This window comes from Hyperoodon ampullatus (assembly GCF_949752795.1).
Source record: "Hyperoodon ampullatus genome assembly, chromosome: 2".
Taxonomy (NCBI): domain Eukaryota; kingdom Metazoa; phylum Chordata; class Mammalia; order Artiodactyla; family Ziphiidae; genus Hyperoodon; species Hyperoodon ampullatus.
Genome location: NC_136915.1, coordinates 170,542,766 through 170,569,182, shown reverse-complemented (window position 1 = coordinate 170,569,182; position 26,417 = coordinate 170,542,766). Strand labels below are relative to the sequence as shown.

At 33.1% G+C, this 26,417-nt stretch overlaps 1 protein-coding gene across 3 annotated transcripts in view; it reads right to left on the bottom strand.

The window, feature by feature from the left end:
* Positions 1–987: 987 nt before the first annotated feature.
* Positions 988–26,417, bottom strand: part of KIFAP3 (kinesin associated protein 3) — a gene marked incomplete at its 3' end in the record, with an annotated part of 155,057 nt that continues 129,627 nt past the window's right edge. For 2 of the 3 annotated variants that reach the window (XM_079724871.1, XM_079724873.1), the window contains one exon: positions 988–1,605. In XM_079724871.1, coding sequence (XP_079580997.1) covers positions 1,497–1,605 — 109 coding nt within the window. Of the gene's footprint in view, positions 1,606–5,583; positions 5,630–26,417 lie in introns of those variants that run through there. The other variant, XM_079724872.1, reaches the window with a different exon arrangement.

Below are 26,417 nucleotides of genomic sequence, written 5' to 3'. Positions count from 1 at the left end.
ACTGGATTGGAAGCATGAAGACAGGTTATATCACAGACTAAATACATAAGCTTGGGGAAGTCATTTAATTTCTCCTGGCATGGTTTTCCCAACTGAAAGAGTTTGATAGGGTTGTTTCTAAGGCCCTTTCCAGCTTTAATATTCTATAGTTAAAATAGAAACCAAGACAAATAAATACATGTTTTCAGAAAGATCAATTGTGTTTTGAGTTCAAAGACACAGATCATATCTTAGATTCACTTATTCCCTAAGGAGCATGATATACTTCCTTATACATAGCAGGTAGCTAATATCTGTTGACTATATTTTATATCTCTATGTGATTGGTTTCCCATATAAGTAGATGGACTGAATTATTTCAAAGGCCCTTTCCAGCTCTACTATTCTATGCTTAAAATATAAATGAAGCCCAATAACTAGTATAGTAGACCAATGAGATTTTAAATTCTTGTCTTTGATCTATGTATTTACTTCAAAGCCTCATATAATTTCCTCCACAGCAGGTGCTCAAGGAAATATCTGTAGATTGTAATTATTTAATTTGCTCTGTTTTTCAAGTAAATATTTCCATACTATAACATGCATGAGTTATTTTCACAACTCATTATTATGTCTTTCCATCTCTTACTACCTAAATCTTGTAAAAACAAGTGAACAAATGGGAAACGGGTATCTAAGTGAGCAAAATATTTTGTTCCTTAGTTTTCTTCAGTGAGACATAATTAATTAGCTTTTCCATATTTTAGACTTCATGAATAATAAAATTTAAAAACCCAATGCCAATCTAGTTTCATGTATACTAATAGATGTCCTATGTTTTCTATATTAAAATCAGAAAGACAAAATTAATTTGAATTAATTGCTGAAGAAACTCTACTCACATATAACATAATTATGGCATATGTTCCACTGTTAATCAAAAAATCATAGTTAATAACTTTGGGAAGCAACCTTTCAGGCACATGGCATGAAATAAAAAAGGTGATACTCTTTTTATAAATTTTAAAGGTAAAACATATCACGTGAAATACTCAAGAGTTTACAAGGGGAAAAAAAGGACAGGAAAAAACAAAATTTATATGCACTCTACATAAGCATGTAACTCCTAATGAAACACATCAAACAGAAACACATGACTTTTGCTAATTCATTTGTACTTTATGCTTCTTTTTAATAGAAATTAAATTAATCAATTAATGTACATAATGTAGTGTTTGTTTTCCAGTCTAGTTGCTTTTCAGCATTCACTTTTGAGTCTCATGGTAAATGTTATTCAGCATCAGGATGTGGTTTGATGAGTGAACAGTGTCAAGCATCAACTGTACTTAACACAGGACGGAAGGGGTCGAAGTTAACCTGCAGCTAACAGTATGGAAAAGTAAAAAGAAACACAGACCCGCAATAGTATCAACATGCATTATTAGGCCAAGGTTCAAAGTTAACCCAACCCACACAGATCTCTTCTAAGCTGAGAGCACAAATGGAGAGGGATGACTTTATCGAGATCCATAGCCATAGTAGTAAGGTTCATCAGGGCGGAATCCATAAGCTGTGGCAGGGCGTCCAAGAATGCCAACCGATTGGCCAAAGCCATCCATTCCAAGGCTAAAAAAGAGAAAAAAGGAATAATCAATTATATTTTTCATTCCAATGCAGGTCAAAGAAGAGGCCTGGAACTTTATACCTCCAAAATTCTCTTCCTAGCAGCAAAAGTGACTTATGTGGCTGGCTATCATTACTTTTTTCTTCTTTAAATTCCTGTAGTCATAAAAATGTGTTTAATACATATTTAATTCTAATAACTTCTGTTAAAAATGTTGAAAACCTCTGTCATCAGGTACCATTCAAGACAAAGAGAAAGAGAGATCAGAAATGTTTTAATGAATTACATTCATATATGGTGTTTATGCCAGAATGTGAAAATATTTTACATGTTAGCAACTATCAGTAATACATTGCTAGGGAATGATAAAATTAAAACTGTAGTAAAGTGAGTTTTCTTATTTAAAATAAGATCTCTATTTCATAGGACTAATCCACTATTAGTAAGGACATGCAATTGAGTTTTAGCAGTAATCTCTCACTCAGAGCCAAATCATACCATAAGCCTATGACTAAAAGAAGACAAAGAATTTTACAAAATTTGAAAGTTAGCCAGATTTGATGTGCAAATTCTTCTTCTGACTCCTCAATGCAAAAAAATTACTAAATAGTACATGTTTTGAGTTACAGCAAGCAAATTATAAATTTTGGATTATAAATTTATAATTATAAATTTATAAATTATAAATTTATTCTATGGAAATAATAGAAGCCCAAAGATAACTTTCAGAGTTAAAAAGGTAGATTGAAACACAGATAAACTGATATACTTTAAAAATTCTTCTTTCATCTATTAATACATTTAGAAGAAAAAGTACTTTTAAAGAGTCAGAGAATTATTAAACAATTAGCGAAATGACAAGATATTATTTTGCCAAGCAAATATGGCAGCTATAACATGCTCATGCATAGCGCATGCAGTGAATGCTAGTGAGCTTATTTCCAATCAAAAGAAATTATTTATAATCCAGAAATGTAAGCTTTGAAAAAATAAATATATTTAAATGATTTAAGATTATTCCAGATAATGCTAGATGGAAAGACACTTTTCCCTTTATCAGCAAAATCTCAATATGATTAAAAAATACATTCATACAGGGACTAATTTCTTCTCACAACTCAAAGTGAGATTAAGTTAAAATGCTTTAGAAGTAACGATTAAAATGTTAAGGTTTTAAATAATTTGTGTGCGTGTGTATGTGTGTGTGTGTGTGTTGGAATAGGATTAAATACTAAAAGTAAAGGGCATATAATTCATGTGAATCTACCTCTTAGGGGAATGGAATTTCTGAAATATAAGGTTTAGGTTAGCATTTGTAGTGAAAGATCCTGGACAAATCAAACTTTTGGGTTCCTTCTATATCAAAAACTGTGTCTGTAATTTCTGGAAGTTGTTTGAAGTTTTTAAGTCTGAATTTTATTTTGAAATGGCAAAATATAAGTATGCCTTTCCTACTTTGGTCCCATGGAAAGAAAGATTAAATTTTCTGATGAAGGGAGATATTACTCTAGAGGTAGCTTTAAAGATGTTTTAGGAATTAATGGAGCCCACAACTAAGACACACCTGTATCAGTTTAAAATTAGAGGAAAAGTTGGCCATTGAAAAATTTTCTGTTGAAGCACTAAGGCTAACAAATACTCATGTATCTAAACAACTCTCAGTTATATAAAGGATGACTGTATAGCTTGTGGATTTCAGCTCCTTCCTTTTTCAGCTTTCTACTTATTACCTGTCTTCAGCAACTCTACATTTTTTAGCATCTCTTCTGAGGCTAAATAGCAGCTGACTTAGGTAAAACTCAAGTTAATTTTGTCTTTGTTTATTAATCTAGGGGCTGTGGTGAGATCTCTTTTAAGAACTTGGAAACAAGAGGCATATGGTTGATCAGTGAAGAAATATGCGAAAGTACCTTCAAAACAGAACATCTCACAGAGGAACAATATGACTGTAATTCTATCTAAAAGAAGATGATGGTACTGAGAAGGGAGTCTGTCAGCCATGTTGGCACAGAACAAGGAGCTCCTCAGAGGCAATGCTGTAGTGGAACCAACCCAAGCAATCCCTTGGGGTGACCTATAACACCATCAGGAATATATGACCTTTTTGGCAGGCTTGTCCTCATTGAGGAAGAGGCATTAACAAAGGTTCTGAGTCTAAAGTTATTACACATTCAAACTGCAAAACTTTTTAATTTCTATGACCAATAAACAAATTTCTGATTACTGTTTTCTCATATGGCTTGCCAACAGGGTAAAGAATAAACTTAAGACATATCTGATCTGCCTGCTGGTTATCCTTTCATTGTAAATTGACAAATGGATATTGTTTTTTTTTTAAAATATGTTAGTCACAATTTTTGGTAAGAATATGAATCCCCAAGTCAGTGAAAAGTAAGACCAAATCTTGAACACTGCTGAGTTTGAGTTTTCTGAGCCTGCAGGTTTACTGCAATAAAATTCTATTTATGCACTCAATAGTTAACCCAGAGACTTCTGTATTACAATGTAAAAACCAAATTTTCGTGAACTTCCATAAATATCATATGGGGAAATTTTTCAAATAGGAGAATTTGAGACCAACTCTTAAAATGAGTTTTTCTGGAATTATCCATCATGTATCATAGATCAAATTGCTGTTTAAAGAATATGTGAAACATTATGACCAGTGTGGGTGGTACTCTAAGTTCTATATCCTTTTGTATCATGAAAGATCAACCATATCCCTACAATTAATATCTTTTAAATAAAATTCACTCTGATACAGAACAGTTTGATTCTTTAGTCTCTCATTTGGTTCTAATATAGTGAGGAAATTGGACTTTTCAGGATGTTAAAACCTGGAGATAGATATTCTTCTGGGACATGTGAACTCTTACTCTACTTTCTCCCTTGGGATAAGGATGTAGCCTTGTTAATGCTGAATCTGGTTCAAACCAGGAGAGCCTAATGTAAGTTTTCCCAAAAGAAGCAGATGGATTATATAAATTCTTCTGGAAGGGGATAGAAACGTGAATATAAAAGGAAGTATCACAGCAAAAATTGTCCTTTCCTGATCCACTAAGACTTGACTTAGAGTACACAGTATTCAAGCCACTTGCATGCCCTCAACAGGGACCCTCAGAACCAACAGAAACTAAGTTGTGACATGCTGTACCTGCTCTTGCCCTGTGTGACCATCCTGCTGCAGAGAAGAGTTTGTATATTTGGCTATTTATATTGGAATTTAATCCAACACTGCATGTGTGTCTCCATACGTACATATTCTCTTCCTGGTACTCCTAAACTATATAAAAAAGCTGTGTGTCCCTTTCAAGTAGAATATGCCACTACTAGACCACTTTTTCTTTACAAGACTAATTATGTAGTGTCATGTAACCTTTATCCTCAATGTCTAGATATCATATTTTAGACCTTTAAAAATTAGAAAAATACCAAAATGCAATACTGCTTCTTGAAAATATATAATTCTAGTCTAAAGAAAATGGTTACTGTTTGTTGTGAAAAGACAACTAGGAAAGGTAAGGCCCCCAGATCCATCTGCCATTAAGTTTTATGTCCTAAGAACAATGATTTTGGGGTACCTAGAAAAAATGACAAATTCTTTATAAGTAAAAAATATATATTTAAAATTCAACAACAAATATAAAACCACACCTAGGTTTTATTTTTAAACAAACATTTAGAAATCTAATTAGTATTCAGCAAGCAGAAGACTAAATTTTCTGTAATGTTTACAAGGCTTCCAACAAATTTTCAACATCATTCATTAGAATTCTAAACTTGAGATGATTCAGAGAAGGGTGAAAAAAAGAAATCCAGACATGACAAGTGATGCTTCACATGCAGCACATTACAAAGGGAATGGCAGCCAGTAAGGAATCCTAGGCACTCCGAGGCTCTGATTAAACTTCTGTGCCAGAATTGACATTCCTGTAGAAAGGAAAGAAAATCACCTACCTCTGGCTGTTTGTGAGGCTTAATTAGTGCATATTTGTAAAGCCCTTTGAAATCCTTGGGTGAAAAGTGCTGCATAAGTGAAAAGTATTATCATTATTTTATTAAAGTTAGATAAAAGCAATACAAGTCTTTTTCTTCTTTGAAATTTCCAGGTCAGCAAAATGAATGCAAAGCACATAATGAATATATTAGTGGATACCACAGGAAAAAAAAAAAAAAGGATACATGCAAGCCAAGTTCTCTTTTCGTAGGCTCACAGAAGCTTTGACTTGGAAACATTTTTAGAAATACTCTATAGTGTACCCTTTCATTCACAACATCCTTGACAGGGTCTATAAAGCTCTTGTCATAACACCTCCATAACTCTACATTGTCAAGGCAGTTCATTCTTTCTACAAACTTACCAAACTATTAGAAAATTCTTCATTAACACCCATCTGAAATCTGGTTCTATGAGTCCTAGAATTACCTTCTCAAACCACACAAGAAGTCTAATTATTCCCTAATATGACTATTTCACAACTCTCATTTAATCAATCCTCATGACATGGTCTCTAAAATCATTTGTTTTCTAAAGTATTTCAATTTTTTCAGTATTAATCTTAAAATAAAGAAGCTGAAAACAATGTGGTACTTATGATATGGTCTGAAACCAGTACAGAAGATAAAAACGAGATCCCATTTCTGACTCTCTGCTAATGTAGGCCAAAACTGTGTTGATCCTGAACAAAATTTTTAAGCCATTTATCACAAAATGGCTTACATTGACTGTATACCTGTGTGTATAGTTGTGTGTGTATACACATACAGACACACATGAAATTTATAACTTATAACTACCATGTTGAATTTCATCTTTTTAGCTTAGGTCTTTCTTTGGGGATTCTATTCTCCCTACGACAAAATCCTTTATGACAATATACTTACAAGTAGGGAACAGTGACACTTATTAACTACCTATCTTTGTGATCCATAAGATAATACTGAAGGCTGGAATTCTTTTGGGATCGTTAAGTGAAAGGACTTAACATTTTTTGGAGGATACAGCTCCAGGACATTATAACACTACATGAAATAATTTAGTAACAGTCTCCTAGAACAGTTCATTCTTTTTATTAATTACTCCAATATACTGATCATAGAACCAAAATCAGTATGTTTATCTTCCTTTCCAACTAGGTTATAAATTTATCATCAGAGTAATTTCAGCTTAAGTATGACTTGTCATGGGAAATTTAGGTCTACGTAATAGTGATCTTTTGTACATCCATCTACCCATCCATTCAAATAGTACATGACTTTCTATAATGTGTTAAGTATAGTGTTGGAAGTCAGTGTCAAAAAAAAGATGTGTTGCTTGGAAGGCGATAATAAAACAAGACATGGTCCCTGACCATGGACTGGAGGCAACTAATGTGGAACAAAATTCTGATAATAATGTGTTGTGTTACCCTAGTACATTTATAAATTACTACAGAGTAGAATAGGACCAAATAACATAATGTGAGAGTATATTAGAGATATGTACAAATTGTTACAGTAGAATCTCAAGAACTAGAAAGCCTTTATAGAAAATACTTTGATTTTAATGTATCTGTAACTTCCTGACATTTTAGTTTTTGTCTTCATTTCCTATTAGATTGTAAGCACCATGAATGGTAAGGACTATCTTATTCATTGCTATATCACTAGCATCTAGTATTGTATCTGACATGGCGTGGGATTTCAAAAAGTGTTTGATTGCATGAATGGATGAATCTTAAAGGACAAGTAGGATTTCACAAGTGGAGAGAGAGAGAATTCCTGATGGTGTGGCAGCCTGAGCAAGAGAAAGGGCTGAAGAAAAGCAAATGATTTGTTATGGTCAAAGTCTTAGGTTTGCAATGTAAGCAGCAGCAGAAGATAAAGCTAGAAAGGGAGGTTAGGACTAGATTTTAAAAGCTCTTCATATGCCATATACTTTTGGAGAGTTGTCAATGTTTTTAAGAAGGGGACCAAGAACAACTTACTTCTGTGTTTCAAAAAGATAATTGGGGAACAAGGGGTTGAGAGGCAAAAGCATGGGGAACATTTAAGAATATTATGGCTGTCCATATGTGAAGTAATGCGAGTCTGTAGAGGCACTGGCAGAACTAACAATGATCAAATATGCTACATTTCATGACAAAAAATGGTATCTTTTCTCTTTTGAAATGGATTTTTAAGTTATACATTTACTATTTGAGAACTGAGAATGAAGAGAAAGAACTTCAAAACTGGCCAAAAATTTGAGGTTATAGTTAACTGGAATGAAACAATTTTTGCCCCTTTAATATGGGGATATGTTTCATCAAATAAATAAGAGGCTGTAGTATTCCATGTAGATGAAATCAAACTGTAGAAGTAGTCTGTCCCTGTACTGAACAGGAAGAGATGGGCTATTCTGGCAGAAGAGAGCATTTTTTTCTTGAAATTCATATATAGCAACAAGAGAAGTCTGGATTGAATGACAGAATACCTATAAAATTATACCTAACATTTGTATAGTGACATATTACTAAATCAAGATCTAAATGTTTGCAATTTAGAGATCCACCGCTAGATGGAGAGCTTGTTTTATCACCGAGTATCGTACTTTTACAAAGTTGTAAAGCAAGCTTTATCAAATTTGAACTTCTCAGCATATTTAACATTGATAGAATGTGGTTTCCATCGCTTTTTCATATAATCGATGTCTTTATATATGTGAAACAATTTAGAGTTAAATAGGAATCGCTATCATTCATATGCAAAAAAGTTTTGTGAATGTGGAGGCCTATAAAAATGAGAGAAGATGCTAATTGTCTTTGACACTGAAAAATGTAATGCACTTGCATGTTAAAGTACTACTATTATAGGAAAACTTCTAAAATTTTCACTGAACCTGTCAATAACATCTTGTTTCTATAAATTTAAATGTAATAATATATATTTTAGGTTGCTCAAAAGTGTTACTGATTGCTTTTGACTTGAGCCTTTGTATTATTGAGAAAATGAGCAGAGTGAAGCAGGCTTTTAATGAGTTTCACCAATATGTATCAAGTTTAGCTGTCATTTTCCATTTAGTTTTCTTTTACTCTTAATCTTTTATATGCATGGTTATCAATTTTAAAGAATCATATTTTTAGTGAAATCAAACTAAGTAATATTTTCTTCAAAATTATAAATGATAGGAGTAGTGGGAGGTTGTATTTAACGTACTCATCTGGAACTTATTAAAAAAATTTTTTTGAAAAAGACATCTGTCAGTTCTAAGGGGAAAATACCATCTTGGGGACAAATCCTTTCAATTTAGTTACTATACTGAGATGCTTCAGATAAAAACTAATTTGTACTAATGATGGAGGAAGCATGTGTAAAATAGTCACTGATTTATTCCAAATGGAAAGAAATTCCATTTCACTGACGCTCTGCTAATACCATTCAATTTACACTTATTATACATCTTAATCTATTATTTAACCCATCTCCAGAGCCTATTTTAATGATTATATTTTTGTATGTGGAGATGTTACAGTTGGTACTTTTTCATATTATATCATCTTTGCATTAAGTCTTCTATACCTTTTTATTATTTTTTTAAATTTATAGTCTCACTGAGATTCTTCTATTAACTCTAGTTCTTGGGCAGCCTTACTCTTTTACTGTTGCCTCTGACAATTCTTCTTCATGACGGTCCCTTTCTTCACGAGCTTAGTCATTTTTTATCGTGTTCAACTTTAGGTTTGTTTGGTTTTTTTTGTTTTTTGCCTGTCTGCTGGCCCTTGAGCTTCGAAATATTTCTACAGAGAGGTTCTGTATTTGTTTATAATATACCAAGGTCCTGGAATTTCACTGTCCTGAAACCATTTTAATGATAATTTATTGACTTGGGGTTTCCTGAATTAAATGTATAGTATAAATTCTGACCCCACGCGTGTTCATGAAGCAAGCGTATGATTCCTATTCCTCATGGGTGACTATCCTCCCCATCTAGGGTCTTAGGGTAGAAGACAAGTTTTAGCCACTTCTCTGGGCTGGTGAATTAAAATCATCTAGTCCTCTTTTCAACTGATGAGAAAAAGGCAGCCCTTTGAAGTTCCAGGCTCTATATAGGGAATTCAGTTCTATCTTCCTATACCATATAACCTATACCTAGTTCAATATTCTTGTGGTGGTTCTTTTCTGTTTGTGTGCCACTTGGGGTTATATTTTGTCCACCTTTTCTATATCTATACAGGAGGGGGCCCTTCCAAGTCAGGTCAGTCTACCATCTTGCTGGAGTCCCTTCTATTCTACTCTTATTAATCTGCTTTGCACATCTAAGGAAAGAATTTATAAACCTTGTATTCCTGTGACTCAAAATTGGCTTTCTTGAACAGAACAATGACTTGAAAGAAATAACTGGAGCCATTAGAAGATATTTTTTTCCCTTATTTGTAGCAATTAACAGAAAAAATACTCTAATAGGTGCCTAATAGAAGCCATCAGATGTGATGATGCTGAAGTGAATATTTACTGAAACTTATAAAGGTCTCAAAATTTTTATAGCAATCTTTTAATGAAAGTATACCATCTTGTCATCTTTAACTTGCATTTCTTCAATTAAGTACAAGGACTTCTTGAAATTAGCAGTTCTATAATATCAAGCAATGCCTCAGTTCACACCACCAAATGTTAAGGGAACTTGCTGAGCTGCTTAAGTAACCCCTAGGTCAATAAACTGAGTCATTAGCACCTCCTTTAAATAATTGTTTGTCTGTTACTGGTTCAACATTTATATAACCTGTCATAATACTTTGGTTTTTTAAGGTACAAAAATTACTGCTGTAGGTTTAAAGTAGAGAGTTTAAGTAGCGATGTTTTCACAGTGATAGTTTAACCATACTGTCTGGTACTGAGTGAGTTAAAGTCTGAACACCACAGCTAATTACTATGTAATGCTAACCTTAGTTGCTGGTTCATTTTGAGACTCTTTAAAATATGAACTGTGTATTTTACCCCTATGCACTCTCTTAATGATTTGTTTTTTTAGACTGAAATCACTTCCAGCCATCAGTTAGACTCTTGGTCTCTACATATGCACTTCTCCAAGCACAAATATTTCTTTTTCCTATTGGTCTGCCAGCTCTGTCAGAGCAAATTTCACTTTAAACTAAATGCTATGATACTTAAAACCTCTTGGATTACTCAGGCTGCTAGTGTGATCTATGACCTTCCAAGAATGACAGCTGAACTTTCCAATTTGCTTATACTGCTTGGGGAACTAAAAGCACATGCCAAAGAGGAAAATGTTTCTGATGTTGAACAGAGAGGAGAGTTCTTGTTGGAGGTGGGAGCAGGAGACTATTAAGTACTGAAAAATACTAATAAGAAATGAAAAGAAACTAAACATGCTGTAAAGTCTAAGAGCTCGAGCATAATTCAAAAGTTAATGCTAGCATTAAAAACTTTTTAGTCCAGTTAAAATATGAATAATGACCTTCAGTTACTGAAATTTAAACACCAACCAGAATCTTAGAATGATAATGCACTATCAAAATGAACAAGTTCAAGAGATGGAATAGGACCTAAAATTATCACAAGTACTATACATAATGGGCTATATCAACTCCCCATCATTCTTTATAAAGCAGACAGAAATCTGACATATGGATATAATCAAAGAGGTAATACCACTATCTAACATGCATGCTACCCCTACTGACATATCAGTCTCTTGTAAATTAAAAATTAATGTTAAGCTTCTGTTAAAACCTTGTCTGAAGTCCTTAAATAAATAATACGGTTTGGAATATTTTTATATCGCTTTGAAACTTTTTCTTTACTACCTTTCATAAGAGGTATATAAATGTTAGTTGTAAAAAAAAATCTCAAAAATCTTATCACATATAAGCTTAATGTAAAGTTTCCAATTTATGCCCTAGTCTACTTATTCATTTATTTGTCTCAATAATTTTTAGGCTAAATAGCCTGCAAATTACCTTTGGCTGATAAAAATCAAGTGGTGATTGATAAGGACCTTTTTTTGTAGCTAAATCAGACTAAGTAATATTTTTCTAAAGTTGAGGGCACAAGTATGGATAATAGAAACTATATTTAAACAAATTAAAAGTGCATGTTTTTAAGTAGCTAAGCATCAAAGTTTGATTCTAAAATAAGTTTATAATATCAAATATACAACAGGCATTTCCTTGTATTATTATGATACTTTATTTTTTTAATAAAAAATTTAAATTGAATGATTCTTTAAATTCTATAGTACTTTACCAATTTTCAAGTTTTACACACATGATTTCATATATTCCAATAAAAACACTTTTCCCCCCCTTTACCCCTATCTTGTCACTCCCCTTTCCCTCTCCTCACTGGTAAGCACTAGTTTGTTGTCTATATCTGTGAGTCTGCTTTTTTGTTTTATTCACTAATTCGCTGTATCTTTTAGATTCCACATATGTGATATCATATAGTATTTGCTTTCTGTGTCTGACTTATTTCACTTAGCATAATTAAAACATCTATGTTGGGCAGTGTTATATAGATACTTTCAGCCTTCAGTAATTTTAGTAATCAATACAGGTCAGATAAATATTTAATAGTTATTTAGTATCCTCTAGAGCACTTAGGATCTCCATATACTACATAATACACCAACAATGCATTTAGCACTAGAAGAACAGTTACTAAAGTAAATCTCTACTCTTAAATTTCATAAACTCTCTTGGCCCTTGAGAATGTATTTATTATATTATAGGTCTGTACAAAAAAAGGTAAATTCATTTTCTACTTAGGTCTAAGGCTAATTTTAGATTGTCAAGATACAAACTGATTGAAGTCATCCTGATCAACCAGATTGCAGTCTTCTGATGATGAAACAAGGTATTTCTAACAGTGTCTTCATAGAATGGGGCTAAGCATCTTTTCCACACACTGCACTGACACCAAGCAAATTCCGTGTAGAGTGGAATGCAGAAGTATATGATTCTAACAATTACTTTTCTGACTTCGCCCTATTACCATATTTGAAAATTATTATTTTTAAAGCAACATAAGGAAACATACTTTTTTTTTCTTTATCACTGATGTACAAGGGCATTTTTCTCCCTTAATTTAAGGACTAGTAATTATGTTTACAAATTCAGCTACACTAACTTAAGTATGAACTTATCAACAACTCCTGCATTTTATTAAAGTTAGTGGGGTGCAATGACCTCAAAACCAGAATATCTGTATATAATTTATGTCTCTACTGATATAACTCGTCTCTGTCTAAATCTGTAACTTTCTTTGTCATGATTTCTTTTTTTTTTTTTTTTTGGTAAAATAAGAATAATGGCTATCCCTTTTAACATCTCTCTGCCTTGAGATTATTATATTTCCAGGTCTTTTACAAGAACAGTACAAAGACTCTTGTAGTATGTACTTGGTGTTATTGTTATGACATATGAAAATGATAGAGGCTTCCCTAGAAAATACTTAAGAAATTCTGGCTCCTGCCATATAATCTAGACTGTTAAGAGATACTCTATCATACTTGGCATGCTTCTTACACATGCTTTCTGTTTGCCTTTACAGGGCTCTTACATAATTCATAGAGATTTATGCCTACACATAGGCAACTAATTGTTGTTGCACTAAAATAATGCCATGGCCAATCATATCTTCCTTTACCATAGTGAGACTGGACTGCTTGTATAAATAAAATTATTCAATCAAAACCCTTCAGATTCTATGTCAAGACGTATGCAAATGATACAACACCTTTAGGGATGAATAATACTGGGAAAGTCTCTTTACATGCTTTTTCATCTTATTTTATATTCAGGGACTTTATTTTGAAAGTAGTAAATCAAGGGTAAGGTTTTTAGTTATTTCACACAAATCATCACTTCCCACATTGCATACATTCCTGCACTTAGGTTTACTGCTGTAGTGTTGGCTTTTCTTTGAAAAGGGCACAGGGTCTCAGAAGTGTTTAGGGTGGGGTATCTTCATTCTGTGATGTTCACTGTCTTGGGGTGGTGCCAACCTGACAATACGGGACACATAAGCAGAGCTGGGTAACCATGAGGAGAATTCTTCAGGGAGATGGGAATGCACTATACATTTTTGAAATTACAGGCAGTGTAGGGTTTTAAGCAGTATTTCCAACTAGCATATAGGTATATCCGTATTAGTTACTTCAAGTATGCAGGACAAGGAAAGATTACAAATTGATTTAAAATGACTAGGGTGCACACTTGCTGATGGCAAATAGTACTTCTCTCCCTCAGATTTTAGAAGAAAAAGGCAAAATTCAACTGTAGGATATTGACATAGTTTCTGTTTTCCCCTTAGTATATACAGAGAATGAGCTGAACTATAATAGCCCAATATTTATAAAGTCCTTAAAACCCAGAAACCTTTTTAAAAAACTTTTTGAGACTTTTAAGAATTCCTGCTTATTTACCACCTCAAAAGAGATCTCCACATGAAGTTTAAGTACCCATGTAAATACAGCTTTGTGGGGTTTCTTGTATCAATTTAAGTTACAGTTGCCATTTAAAAATTTACTTGCCTAACTATGTTCATAGGAGCCTCCTCCCATCCTTTCACATTTGAGGGGCGCTAAATTAACCACTTGATACTGTCCACACAAATCTGGATTCCTTTTTAAGATTGTTTTGCCTTTTAATTTCTGACAGGCCAATATGAAGGTGCTTTGTTTTTGGCTGGAAAAACCTGAAATGGAAAGAATTTCTGAAAAAGTGGGATGTATCTACTTTAGATAAAGCTAAACAAAGAAAATAGGCTTAAAAATATATTAAAGTACGGTATATTATTTGAGATAGAATGCTGACTTATGTCCACAAAAGAGATGATATTCAGAAAATCATTAATTATGCTCCTCTCTATAAGTCTATTCAAAAGACTAATTATTTAAAATGTTTAACTTTGATTACAGGCACAAGAAACCATTTGTTGATCATGCCTCTCTAGTCTGAAATGTGTAGCTTTTATGTAAAAACCAACATAGCCATACATAGATTTTACACTCACCAATAATTAACTTTAATGATAAAAGTATAAAGTTTAGAAAAATACTAACCCTTCTTCTCAAATAGAGAAACAAGGCCACATTTGAAAATAGATTCTATTACAGAGTGCTGCATTTGCCTCTCTGAAGTAGGTCTGAGTTATATTTAGTTGGCAGAGGCGCTGAGTACTTACGAGATTACCAAGTGATTTGGGCTACTGCTGAAAGACTGCACATTGGCCTAAAATCCCTACAGGTAAAATCCACAGGATTATAGGTCATAATTAATCCCCTTAACTCCAGACTTCCTTTCCATTTCCATAACCCGCAATGGAGGTTTACTGCCTTTTTTAAAAAATGAGAAAATCTAATGCATTTTAACAAATCTAAAACTCTTTCAATTAAAAGTTCTGAGAATTCATCAACAGCTATGACATCAGCATTAAAACACATTCAAGGACTAAAATGTTTTGTCACTTATTTCCTTGGGAATATCTATCTACCTATCTACCTACCTACCTACCTACCTACCTACGTAAACCTTTGCTCATGAGATGGTAGGCATCAGAACCCAACATTTAAATCAAACTCTTTGATACAATGTCTCTTCAAATCTCACAATTATTCAAATTATGTTTTGTAGGACATTGATGTGTTTCTAAAGAGACATTCTATTACAAAGCTATGAAAAGCTGCTGTCTGAACTGATCCCTCCAAAGTGCTTACCGTTATAATGAAGTAACTAAATTCTAGTGAATTACCAGACCATTAAAGGTCAGTGTCTTATTAAACAGCCTATATAACTCAGGAGGTTGTATTTTAATAATAATGTGATTCTTTGTCAAATATTGCACTGCTTAGGTTAAAATGCAAAAATATGAATCTATAAATCTGTTTACTTTTTTATCTAAGAAAATTCATCACAGTATCTTTTAAAATTATTTTTATTTTTTTTCTGGCTTTGAGATATAATTGACAAATACTATTGTCATTAGATTATCTGATTTTTTCTTCTGTAAGAAAACGTTAAAGGTAGAATCTTTTGTAACAGAAGTTAGCAAATGACAACACTTCAAACAGCATGCTCTTAAAAAAAAAAAGTGTCTATCTAAGACACTACGGCATTCTTCTCTAATGATTCATTTGCGTCCTCTAAAGATTAAGGACAAATCAAAAATGTTTAAGATGTTTATTTCATTGGGACACACATACACACACCCTTATTTAATCAAGGTGTGAGAATAACACAAAAGTTAGCAGGAACATGCTGTATAAAAACTGACACTGTACTTAGTATTAATTCCTTAATTATTTTTCTAAGCACGATAATACTATTACCTTTAAAGATTTTTTTAAAAAATGATATAAAGAATAATAAATAGGATACTTTAAGTCATTTCAAAAAATTATATTTTAACCCTGAACTATATACCCTTCTCAATGGGAAAGGGATTATTTCTTATTGACCTCTATCCCTAGAGCCCTCCAAGTGTTTCTAAATTATAAGGGTTACTGAATAAATAAATTTTAAGTGTTAAAAAGAAAACATTAAATGCACATTCTTCCTTTAATGTATTTTTATTTAATACTCTATAAAGTTAATTTCATTTGTCATCACAGAAACTAAGTAAAAGTTAAAAGTATCTTTTGGAAATTATCTCCAACAGTATACATGTTATACTTCTGATCTATTGATTATCAACAGGTCATTAGTTAAGACCCAGTAATAGGAAAGTAACAAGATCAAAGTAACCTTTTATTCATGTTAAGTATGGGGTAGAATTTGTTTCTACAAAACATAGGCTATTTGATAATGAAAACTAATATAAACCTTGTAATATTGGGACATTACAAGTTTCTTTTGACAATAAACCATTTTTTTTTAAGCTAGAGAATGCTTACGTTCTGTATAAATGAGTACTTATCAGTACAGATATATTCAACTGGATATGTGGTAGTATAATACACGTGTACTAAGAATTCCTTAACTCAGTCATAACTATAAGGCAATCATCTTTATGTATATAAAATACTGTAATTCAAAAGGCAGTTTTTTATGTTATGTAGGTTACTAAAAAATTTCCCATATAGCATATGCTCCTACCAACAATTTTATAATACAAGCACATAATACTATATATATATATATATATATATATATATATATATATATATATATATATATGTTTTTTTTTTTTTCTGGTACACGGGCCTCTCACTGTTGTGGCCTCTCCCGTTGCGGAGCACAGGCTCCGGACGCACAGGCTCAGCGGCCATGGCTCGCGGGCCCAGCCGCTCCACGGCATGTGGGATCTTCCCGGACCGGGGCACGAACCCGTGTCCCCTGCGTTGGCAGGCGGATTCTCAACTACTGCGCCACCAGGGAAGCCCTATATATACATCTTGATTATACAGTTAATAAATACTACACATTATACATTTGAAATGATCTGATTTACACTTTAAAAAGATCACAATGGTTACTATGGGGGAAAAATGGATTGCAAGGGAAGGTAAATGCAGAAGCAGGGAAATTAATCAGGAGGCTATTTTGAATGGTTCAGGTGACAGATGATGGTGGCTTGGACTAGAGTACTAACAGTGGAAATGGAAAGAAAAGGCCAAATTTGAGACAGTCTAGAAATGAAAACAACAGGACTTGCAGATGGTTTGCACTGGGGAGGGTGGTAATGGTGAAGAAAAGGGAGGAACCAGGGAAGACTCCAAAGTTTATGGTTTGAACTACTGGATGGTGGCGACATTTACTGAGATGGAAGATGAGAGGAGGCACCTATTTGCATGTCGGAAATCAAAAGTTAAGTCTGATAATTTTATTAAACATTCAATTGGGTATGTTAAATAGTGAGAGGAATAAAGCTGGTGCTCAGAGGAGAGGCATCCAATAAAAATACAAGCCTTCAGATAGTATTTAATGCCATGGGATCTGGATGAAATCCTCTAGGTAGTGGGTGTAATTAGAAAAGAGGGCTCCCCAAAATGATATGGATAGAGAACAGGGTTGAAGTCCTGAAGTAACCAGCATTTAAAGGTGAAAAGGAGGAGGAATATCCAGCAGAGAACATTGGGAAGGAATGGAGAAGATCTTAGGAGGAAAATTTAAAAAACAGGCTATCTTGAGAGCTGAAAGAAGGGAGTTTCCAAAAGCAGGGCCTGGATATCTGTGTCCAACACTGCTGAGAGTTAAAGATGAGAAAGGTCCATGGATTTGGCAATATGAAGATTAGTAGCGATTTTGACAAAACTAGAGAAATAGAAGAGTAAATGGGAGTCTTTTGAGATGCACTGTATGAAGAGAAACGAGAAATGGGTAGTAGCTGGAATGTGATGTTGGGGCAAAGAGAGTTTAACGTTGGAGATTCCACATTGTGTTTATACCCTGACAGGAACGATCTAGTAGAAGGGAAAAGAGTGATGACATGAAAGAAGTCCTTAGGAAGGTAAGAAGGGATGGGGTTCCGAGCAAAATGAACCAACTGGACTCTGAAAAAAAGGGCATTTCCTTGCCTGTAACAGAGGGAAGAGAGTGAGGTGGGGTAAAAATAAGAGTAGACACTGAGAGGTGGGGAGATAACTTGGGCAAGTTGCTTAACTCAATAAGCTTGGGTTTTCTTAATGTCTCCTTCCCTGAGCTGTTGTGAAGACCAAATTAGATAAGGGATGTAATGATAGCAATTAGCATACTGCCTTGCACTCAGTAAATATATTTCAATAAATGCCAGCATTACTATTAATCAGCATATCTCAGATTATAGACAGATTTGAAACCATTTTAGAGAATAATATTTCAAATCATACAATTAGAATAAAGATTAAGTCTGTATGGCATTGAAGCCTGCATTGTTTCTATTCCTTTCCAGTAATTTCATTTAAAACTGGACTGGACGGTTCATGTTACAGAAATAAACTTTTTGGAGCAGTTTCACTTATTTAAGATTTTTCTTTTGCTTTTTAAAGAACAACAAAAACTTTAAAAAATATGTTTATTTTGTGAAGAAAGTTTCTGTGGACTTTCACGTCCAGAATTTTGGATGGATTGTGGACTGTCTGATGCAGATTTAAAGTATTAGAAAAACAAAGAAGCAAACTACAGAACGGTCCCCACCACCCTCAGATACAGTGTCTAAAATTGTGCTTTAGTTTCTACCATTTTTTTCCCACATGCAAACTTTCATGTTACAGTTTAAGTACACGTAGACAGGCTTATTTGAAAACACAATAATTCTAAGAGTACAAGCTACAAGTTTAAAGTTCAGCATTTCTACATTATACTAAATACCTTCTGAAAAGGCCTAGGGTAGTGCTGTATCTCCCCCTCTCCTAAAATTTTCAAGCCATTCTTTTCTTACCCTCCTTTCTTATTAGGTTAACTAAAAACTGACACTTTCCCAAAAATGGGTCCTCTGTTTTATCAGAAGATCTGACTTTACTGCCCCCAAGTCAGAAATCTTATTCTGTGTTTCAATATATTTTCAGTTATTGTTTATATGATAGTTGTCTAAATCAATGAATGGGTATTATGCACTGTTGATTTATCCCAACATTTTGATTTTTATGAAATTAGTAATAATTTATTTTGTGAAAACAGACAGCTATAAGATAATAGTAACTGGCTTCAATGGTGAGAAAATAGAAGCTGATTTCTTTCTTTCATGTATTTTAGCATATTTCATATTTATGTAGATTAATATGATCTATATCAACATATATTAATAAAATATATTTATCAATGGCTATCACCTAAAATGGCATTCTAAAAGTGAATTTCTTGACAGAGATAAGTTTAGTTGCCAACCACAAAATAAGACGGTAGTAAAGATAAAAGGTATAAGTGAAAAATAAATTTAACAACGTATATTAACTGAATCAAATAGTTAATGCTTCAACTGAGAGGTTTCATTGCAGTAAAAAATAAATGAGATTTTATTGTATTTCAGTCTGAAGATGCATATATTTAATAATGTATAAAATTCAGCTTGATTAAATGTGATTTTGAATTTCCATTGATTTATTCAACAGATATTTATAATATTTCCAATATTTGTAAGGACCCATTTGGTAAGATGGTTCAGTGGATACTTATAATGATGTTCTTTTTACTTTAAGAACAGCTCTTACAATGTAGAGATCAAGTTTTTTGAAATCCTTTAAGTTCCTTTAAATACTATGAAATCTTCTCTGAAGTCGAAAGTGAAAAGTAATGTTCTGACTTATTAAATAAACTCATTAAGTGCAAATTTATGTTGAAACGGAACATACAACATAATCAAAGAAACAACAAACCAGCTTACTTTATTTGAGCGGAAAGAGAGGTCGGGTCTTTCAAGAGCACGAAAGCAGACCCAATTTGAACATTAATGGCAGTGCACGTGCATGTGCAACCACTCCCGTACCCTGCCTCCCCAACACGTGCACACCTTTCTCCTCTCAGCTTATTAGCATTCTAAATCTTTCTCCCAGGCTTGGCCTTGCAACCACTTACTTGATAAAATAGGTCACTTAAAAAGGAAGAAAGCCCAATAAAATGAATTACAAAGACAACAAGTTTAAACTGATTGCCCTGTTTTCATACATTGTAGCTGAAATCTGCAAATATGCAGTTGGCTGTGCTTTGGCATTTAACAGCAAGTGATCAGCAAGGAGGAGGAAATTTTATTCTCATTAACGGTTGCAGATTTACTGCAGTGAAAAAGGGCTATGTAACCAGAGATGTGACAGTACAGAAAGATCAAAGCCTTGGATTGGAAACTAAATAAACCCTCTGGCTACTTCCTGCAAGGAAAATTCACTTTGGCAATGTAAAACAGAGCCCAGTTAAAAACTACTCTCAGTTTTATGAGCTGTCATAGCAGCTCAAATGGTTTGGACTGGCTGAGTTTAGAACATTATATTTCCTTGTTTTTGTCTTAGATACTTCTGTAAGCAGTTTTAAAGACTTTTTTTTTTCAACACAACAACAAAAAAAAGAAAAAAACCTCTTTTTCTTTTGGTTGAAACTGAGGAGGTAACCACTAAACTTATTAAAGCAGGCAGGTCTTCATTTGCACATTCCTTTCTCATTTACTACAGTTTAATATTTTGCTCTTAGATTTATTTGGCAATATACATTTACCTTAATAATTCATTTGTAATCTGTACAATTCCTATTCAAAATAAGTGCAAATAAGTTTACAGAGCCCATATGGCTCATATCTGAGGGGTGAGCTATTTGTAATAGCACATCTGGTAGGACTATGGGCAATATGGAGAAAACGGGAATAAATTAATATTACATTTAAAAACCTATAGGCTTTAGGTTTCGTCTGTTTTTTAAAAAATATTTAAGAAAAAAAAAGTTTAACATTTCTAATATATGTTTAATATTTCTAATATAGGGACTTTTAAACAATTATTCATAAATACCTAAATCACATTGTTATATCAATCAAAACACAGATGGGCTAGAATCAATCAACCCGTCCCTGAGTTTAGGAGTAAGCTCAGTATCATTGAATCCAGACTTAAGGGAAATAAAAGATGACATGCTGTTTTCCTCTCTCTCTTATTTTTTTGGAGGGGGTGGTGGTGCTCATCAACCAAATTGCTTATAATTTTAAAATTCTCATTAGACTACGAATAAGCAAGACTTTGTAATGGTAATCTGGGACTTCCCTGGTGGTCCAGTGGTTAAGAATGTCTTCCAATGCAGGGGACTCAGGTTCCATCCCTGGTCGGGTACTAAGATCCCACATGCCGCGGGGCAACTAAGCCCACGCACCGCAACTACTGAGCCTGCACTCCACAACTAGAGTGCCACATGTCGCAACTACAGAGCCCATGCGCTCTGGAGCCTGTGCGCCACAACTACTGAGCCTGAGAGCCCGTGCACCACAACTAGAGAAAAGCCCATGCACCACAACGAAAGATGCCACAACAAAAGATCCTGCAACGAAAGATCCTGCGTTCCACAACTAAGACCTGATACAGCCATAAATAAATAAATAAATAAATAATATTATAATGGTAATCTGCATCCTATTCCCTTTAAAAAAAAAACCCATTATTTTTTGAAAATAAGAGCATTTCATAGGTCAAATATGTCATAAAAGCAGTCACCTTTGCTTAAGGACTTTCTACTTTCTTTCTTTTTAAATTTATAACTAATTTTTATATATCTGTACAGCCAACAAAAATGCTATTAATATGTATAAAAATGTATGAACTTTAACATTGGATAATCACTCTTAAATGGTGGTGATATAATGAACTTCCTAGTCATGAATGGACTAACTCCCATTCATTTCTTCTAGTACAAAGCTACACCATAACTGATGTGTTAACATTTTTACAGGATCTAGTCATATCCAGATTACTTTTTTCATTTATAGACTCAATTATGCTGAATTTCTTCTCCTAAATGAAAGTCCTAATAAAGTGACAATAAATTTGGTTTCCTTTGGGAGCATCTTTGGATTTTACATATAGCTAACATGCATACCTCCAAAAACTTAGCTCAGATCACCAGATTGAAAATTAACACGAATTTGATGAGAGCAGTCTGTCACCAACTTCTCTTGTTTCTAAATTTCCAAAGGAAAGTAAATCACTTAAAATACTTTTTCAAGTCAGTATAATTTCTCTAGGATAAAACATCTTCCCAGGTTTCCAGGATTCTTAGCCTTGATTTTTGGCTTGTATTTCTATATTTCAGTAAAGTTTACAATTTGCTAATGCTGATGTGTGATAATCTAATAGAATCTGGCCTTAAAAGTTATAGGCCCAATTTACTAATAAAATCTAATTCAATTTTCTTTGGGAAATGCAAATCATTAGTGTCCAAGCAGTGGAACCGAATTTCCTTGCCCTTTTATGGTTAGAAAGAAGTTTTCTCTATTAAAAAGTCTAAACAAATAAGTCAACTAAGACTAATATATGAAGATTCATTTATAGGCATAAAATAATAGCATCATGTATATAAACATTTACATTGGTTAATTAGCTAAATAAATGATTTGCATGAGACATTAACCCTTCTAGACTGAGATTATCCCACTCATTTCATCCTCATTTTTTATACAAATGGATTAATCTGTAGAGAACTTAATGAACTACTTAAAAGAATTTAATGGTAGTGAACTAATTAGTTACTTAATGTGTTAATAAATTTTTAGCAACTTGTTCTCCAAGCAATCTAAATACCAATTTGCAGTAAGCCATATACAGCGTATTAAAGCAAAATAAGTAAACAATATATTGTATCATGCAAAAAAACCTACATATCTTACTCTGAAGTTTGATAACACTTACTCTAAAATTTTCTAAAGCACAGTTCACTGTTAACACTAATATATCTGCTTGCCTTTTGGAGGCAGTAATGGTGTAATACTAAGAATGCTGGCTCTTACCAAGCCTAAAGGCTTCACTATTTATTACCTAACTGGTTTTGGGCTAGTCCCTTAAAAATCTCTGAGTCTTAATTTCTACATTTGTTAAAACAGGGCCAATACTACTCTTTGCCCTATATACCTCACACACTGTTGATAGTCAAATGAGACATATGATGATATAAGTGTTAGCTACATGCAAGTTATTCGTCCTGGTATACTAAGATTTAGGCCAAAAAAGTGCCTTAAACATTTTATTCTTTAAAACTTTTAGAAAGCTCCGAAGACATTCCATCTTCTGAAAGAAAAAAAAAAAAAAAAAAAGAAAACTAGCAGAATTGTTATGAGAGTATTTAGAGAGAAAAAAATGTAATGTGATTTAATGTAAGGATTGTGTTACAGCAAGTCTCATAGTGTAAAAAAACCATTTATTTGCATTGGTTTGATTTTCTCATCAGAACTGTGTTACACAGCTATTGCCACTCTTGTTCTCCTGTTTTCACCATCCCACATTTTTAACCACTTCATTATCTTAGATGGGATTTTACCTGTCATATAGTATTATTTCTTATGAATGGTTTTATTCATTTCAAGAAATTTTTACCATGCATTTTTGATTAGTTAATACTAATGAAGGTGGGAAGAACTTAAGATTATTTCTATTGGTTATACCTAGCTGTAGCAATTATTACTGAGTGTGAAATACATGTTTATACATACTAAAAACAATGTCATTTGGACAACCAAATACAATTATAATAAACATTTGCACAGATCTGGATATTTTTAGATCAAATCATATACCCTGAAACAGAGTAACTTTTTTTTTTTTTTTTTTTTTTTTTTTTTTTTTTTTTTTGCGGTAGGCGGGCATCTCACTGTTGTGGCCTCTCCCCTTGCGGAGCACAGGCTCCGGAGCACAGGCTCAGTGGCCATGGCTCACGGGCCCAGCCGCTCCGCGGCATGTGGGATCTTCCCAGACCGGGGCACGAACCCGTGTCCCCTGCATCGGCAGGCGGACTCTCAACCACTGCGCCACCAGGGAAGCCCCAGAGTAACTTTTAAAAGTAAACAGGATATTGTCTTGTTACCCAACACCATGGTTTCTATAGAGGTTCTGCTGTATATGTTTTAATCATGATTTAACAAAATTCCATTTAAAGTGAGAAGCAACTCTTGCAAATATCCCAACTTAGACACAGCTAAGAACAAGTATTAGGGAACTTTGCAAATGTGCATATGAAAAACAAAGAGTAAATAAAATGTATAACAGTGCCTGAACAAAACATTCAGCAAGGTTTTTTTAAAAAATATTATGCACTGTTAATAATAATGTTTTAATAATGCAAAAAAATATAAATGGAATGACCAAATATTTCAAACATGCTGTCAGCTTTCATTACTAGAATTACAGATGTGGCAGTGGTGTACTCAATTTTATGCTGTCAAAACATCATAGGTGAATAACAGTTTTATTCAAAATTTTTCTCAATAAGAAAAAAGCAAATTAAAAGGTCTCTGGGGTCAATTCTTTAAAAAGATGAATTTTATATAAAGTAAATATCTATTGCTAAATATCTATTTTTACCTATTTTGACTTTCATATTTACTTAAATCAGAACACTGGTATAATATAATCTAATATGTGGACAAAATCATGTGGCACAAAAGTAGGTACTAAAAAATAACATTTATTCCCCAATTAGGTAAGTGTATCTCACGATACTCAATGTATATATTTTCTTGATAGAAAGAAATCACACAATCATTTATCCAGTCTTTATCTCTGATTATTTCATGAGGATATATTCTTAGAAATGAAGTTACAGAATTAAGGAAGTATACAATTTTAGGCTTCTGTTCTCTGTTACCAATTATATTTCACAAAGGTTTTGTCCATTTAAGTCCCACAAGAAGTGTATCAGAGTACCTCTTTGCTCCCATGTGTGGGTATTAGCATTAGAAAATCTTTGGCAACTGATAGGTGAAAACGGAATCTGGCTGCTTTATTTTATATTCACCATGTCTGGAAAAATTACTAACTAAAGTCAGGAGTTTTTTTAAAGACTTCATGAAGCATGTTCTCCTCTGAGAAAAAGTTATAAAGAAATTAGGAACAAAAAAGCTACACACTAAATAAAGCAGTGTTTTTTAAAATGATTATCTTTAAAAGATTTAATAAGTATTTTATAATTCATTTAGTTCTTACAATGCTGCTGAACAAATGGTTGGTCTCCAATATCTATCAAAGGGAAATGTTTCTATGAAGTTCTTTTCACTTTCTTTTGATCCTTCCATATAATGTCTACATTACTGCCACAGTAATGAAGGTCACTAAAACTTAAACTATTAGAACAAATGGAAGAGTTTGGTTTATCAATTAAAATTGATATAGGACTTATCAAATAAGGGATTTTATAGGCATATTTAATTTTATCTCAATATATGAGAATTTCTCGATTGCCAAATTAAGGGTTGTAATATAGGCAATAATTTGATTTATCTTCTGAATAACTGCTTTGAAATAATACCCTAATATATAGTTCTAGGAATAATAAAAAAGGTCGGTAAATACTACACAATGCCTTTTAGACAGGCAATATTTAATTTTAAGGTTGCTTTTCTCAAGTGAAATAACTGAGTTAACTAAATGGCTGAGCTTAATGAAGGTGGCCTTATAGCTAAAGAAATAAGTCTAATTTTTACAGGTAGAGTCCCTGTCTTAGGAAAAATTATACATTTAAAATTTTGGATAAAAGATTATTTCTCATATATTAAGAAAATAATGTGTTAGTTCTAGTCAGTACAATTTTAAAAAGTGCAACTAATGTTTCAACAGTGATTTAATGTTTTAAAGAAAATATATTAAGAGAGAACAGAATAAAAGGTGTATATGTGAAATATACAATACATATAATGAACAGAAAAGTTAATCACCAAGTACTCTAAGAAAGAAAAAAAAGAGGCAGGCATATACACAGAAAATGAAAGTGTAAGATTCAGATGGCTCAATAATGCACACATCTAGTTCATCTCTGCCTCTAGTGAAATGGTCAGTAGATGACATCACTGTGCCAACCACAGAGAAGATCTTCAGGCCCTCTGAAAAATATTTTTCAAAGCCCCAAGGAAACCTAAGCAGTCTCTGAAATTTTTTTCCAGTTTATGAAAATTGGATTCTTATAAAAGAAAAATGGACCATTTTTACTGCAACAAAAACTGATTTGTAAAAGCTGGAAGCAGTTTAAAAATACTCAACATAAGGTTCTTGTTAGTCTTGAAAAGTAAGAGTTATAATAAAAAAAACTGTCCAAAAATATGGTACGGATACATTGTATATAAGGGGAAAAAAGGCTAGTCTTACTCCTATTATTTTTAATGAGCTTCAATAGCAAGTTCCACTTTACTTTCTAATGGCCAGTTCAGGTTTTGGGAGGGGAAGATTTACATCTGACCCTCTGGC